The sequence below is a fragment of the Ochotona princeps genome, chromosome 26 (assembly GCF_030435755.1).
Source record: "Ochotona princeps isolate mOchPri1 chromosome 26, mOchPri1.hap1, whole genome shotgun sequence".
NCBI lineage: Eukaryota > Metazoa > Chordata > Mammalia > Lagomorpha > Ochotonidae > Ochotona > Ochotona princeps.
The window spans coordinates 204,072-207,293 of record NC_080857.1 but is presented as its reverse complement, the minus strand read 5'-3'; the positions used below and the strand labels follow the sequence as shown (position 1 = coordinate 207,293).

Below are 3,222 nucleotides of genomic sequence, written 5' to 3'. Positions count from 1 at the left end.
GTAACACATGTGTACACTCACACTCCCTCACAGAGCACACACACACCTAGCACTTGTCACCTCACCCTCAAGCACACGTGCTCACACTGGCTCACTCACATTTCCACACTCACTCACAGTCACTCTCTCACACAGCACGCTGGAGGGCTTGGCGAGGTGCCTGAGGCCCCCACAACCTCCTGGCCTGGGGTGAGCTCTCCCGCCCCCACCCCGTGGCTGCAGCCCCCGAGGGAGACAGTCAGGCACAAGGACCCGCAAGGCTGCTGGGGCCAGCACACAGTTTATTCAGGGCAGGGCAGGTGGCTCAGTAGCAGACACTTTCCACGTCTGCCACGACCACAGACACGTTGACGTGGGTGGGTTTACCCGACAGACGGTCGATGGTCTTCTCGGTGAAGTTGTCGGGCAGGCCCTCATGGCCCACCACGCAGGAGAAGTTGTCCCCGTTGTTCCAATCCTTGGCCGAGACGCGCAGCAGGCTGGTCACGGCGAAGGTGCTGGAAGTCTGGTTGGGTTCTGGCAGGGGCTTAAACACCAGGAAGTCTTCCCTGGGGACCAGCTTGTCTATGTGCAGCCAGTAGATGAGCACGTCCTTGGGGCTGAAGCCGCGCACCAGGCAGGTCAGCGTCACCAGTGCGTTTAGGGCTAGTTCTTCTGACGGCGGCGGCAGCAGGTGCACCTGGGGTGGGATGATGTTCCCTGCGAGGGGACAGAGGTGTCAGGGATGCGTGCAGGACAGGACTGGGCCTCCTGGTCCCTCTGAGGATGGGGGCAAAGCCTCAGGCCAGGCCTGTAGGGAGGAGGCGGGCAGGGTAGTGGGGCAGCTGGCAGCGTCTGGGGGTGTGTGTGGTGGGCTCACCTGTGTTTTTGCTGATGGTGTCAGTCAGTGAGCCGCCCTCTATCTCAGGGTGTTTGACAGTGCATGTGAACTGTGTCCCCTGGTTCCAGAGTTCTGCGCAGCCGGGCAGCACGCTGGACACACTGTAGCAGCCGCAGGAGTCCTCCTGGGCACTAAGCAGCACAGGCGTGTTCCCCGTGTCGGGTGACCAGATGAAGACGGCCCCTGCAGGGTCCTTCAGGCCTTTCAGGGTGCAGGTGATGTTGGCTTCTGATTTGAGGAGCAGGTCTTTGATGTTTGGCCTCTGCAGGAAGATGCTGGGCTGGCAGGTGGTGCTCGGGCAGGGGGGACATGTGCAGGGCGTGGGAGTTGTAGTTGGATCGCTTTCACAACAGTCTTAAAGAGAGAGGGACAACAGTCAGTGTGCTCCTCCCATGTGTCCATGACCAAGGTGCCCTTCTGCCCCACTCTGTTCTGTGCGATCCAGCCCAGCAGCCCGCCCTGAGCCTCAGTGTGCCCTGCCCCACCCCCAGCTGCCCTCTGACCTGGGCAGGGAACCTCCACATCCTTGTTGTCGTTGTTGTATTCCACGGTGCAGGAAACACTGCTTCCATCAGGGCACCCAGCATCTGGTATCAGCAGGTAGCATGAGGTGAACTCTGTCTCAGTCTCAGTCAGGACAGGTGGGAACTTGGTGATGTTCCCATTGGCGTTCCAGCTCACACTCAGAGGGCCCACAGGGAAGTAGCCCCGGATCAGGACGCCGAGGACACCACAGGAACTCAACGGGAAGACGTCAGGGTTGACCGCAGGAGCTGGAACACAGAACCAACAGTTATCATGAAGCTGTACCCTCCATGAGCCCCTGAGGTCAGGGCCCTGCCAGCCTCTGCAGTGGAACCCTGGCCAGAGCGGCTAGGACGAGCCCAGGTCACAGAGCCAGGGCCACACCTGGGCTGGCACTATCTGCTGATTCCTGCTCTGGTGATTCCTGCCTGGCTTCTCAGCCCTGTGCTTCTCCAGCCTGGTTTGGTCATGGAGTCGTTGCAGCTCCAGACTCCCAAGGTCCCTGGACCTTCTGGGTGCACAGGCAAACCCCTCTCACGCTTGGGATCAGGACGGTGGGTGTGAAGGGAAGGAGTGGCCTAGACATGGTGAAGGCCAAGGAGAGCTGAGAGCCTTCCTACCTGTGTCCTTTCCTCCCATATGTGATCAGGGTCCCTGCCCACTGCTGCCTGGACCCCACACCCCGCTTCCCCACCTGCCGTCATTAGCCAATGACGTCCTCAGGCCCCATGTCCTGGAGGACAGCGTAGGGCAGCTCCTGCCAGGAACCTGAATGTGGCTCTGAGATGACAGACAGAGCCTGAGAAGCAGTCTGTGCCCCTAAGGAACACAGCACTGCCTGACTGCCAGGGGCTCTGTGTTCCAAGTGAATTCAGCCCAGGAAGCTCAGCTGAGCCCAAATGTAGGGTGGCATTTCCCAGAGAGGCCAGAACATTCAGCTCACCTCAGGCAGCCCAGCCCAGCGCAGCTCAGTTCTACTGAGACGAGCTTAGCTCAGCTCTACAATATCTTTTTAGTACAGCCCAGCCAGTCCCGCCTTGCATAACATAACACAGAGGATTCTAGCTGTGCCTAGTTCGGCTCAGCCCAGCAAACCCAGTTAGGCCCAGCTCAGTCAGGCACATCTCTACCCAGCTCAGTTCAGTCCAGCCCAACTCAGCCCTTCAAGCCCAGCTAAGCCCAGCTCAGTCCAGCACAGCTCAGCCCCGCTCAGCTCAGCCTAGTCCTGCACAGCTCAGCTCAGTCAGTCCAAAAATCTCTCCCACCTTTTTTAGCTCAGCCCCGCTCATCCCATCCCAGCCAAGATCACCGTAGTTCAGCTATCAGTGCTAAATTCAGCCCAGTTCATCCAGCATAGCTTAGCCAAACCCATCCCATCCCATCCCATCCCATCCCAGCCTAGCCCAGCCCAGCCCAGCCCAGTTCAGCTCCACTCAGGTTAATTGTGCCCATCTCAGCCCATCTCAGACCAGCTCAGCCCTACCTAACTTATTCAGATCAGCCTTGCCCAGCAAGGCCCTGCCCAGCTAAGCCCAGGTATGCCATGCTGAGTCCAGCTCAGTCAGTATTGCTTAGCTCTGCACAGCCCGTCCCAGCCCAGTGCAGCTCAGTTCAGCTCAGCTTTGCTTAACACTGCCCAGCTCACCCCAACTCAGCCCAGCTCAGCCCAGCTCAGCCCCACCTAACTTTCTCAGATTAGTTCTGCTCAGCTAAGCTCAGATCTACCAAGCTGAGCTTGGCCCTTTCCAGTCAGCGCAGCTTTGCCCAGCTCAGCCCAGCTCAGCCCAGCTAAGACCAGCCCAGCTCAGCCCAACTAG

General features: G+C 59.2%; 1 gene segment (V, D, J or C); it reads right to left on the bottom strand.

Moving 5' to 3' along the window:
• Window positions 1-261: 261 nt before the first annotated feature.
• LOC131478061 (Ig alpha chain C region-like) lies at window positions 262-1,467 on the bottom strand. The segment is given in 3 exon segments: window positions 262-699; window positions 860-1,234; window positions 1,461-1,467. Coding segments are annotated over 3 exon segments (777 nt in total).
• Window positions 1,468-3,222: the final 1,755 nt, after the last annotated feature.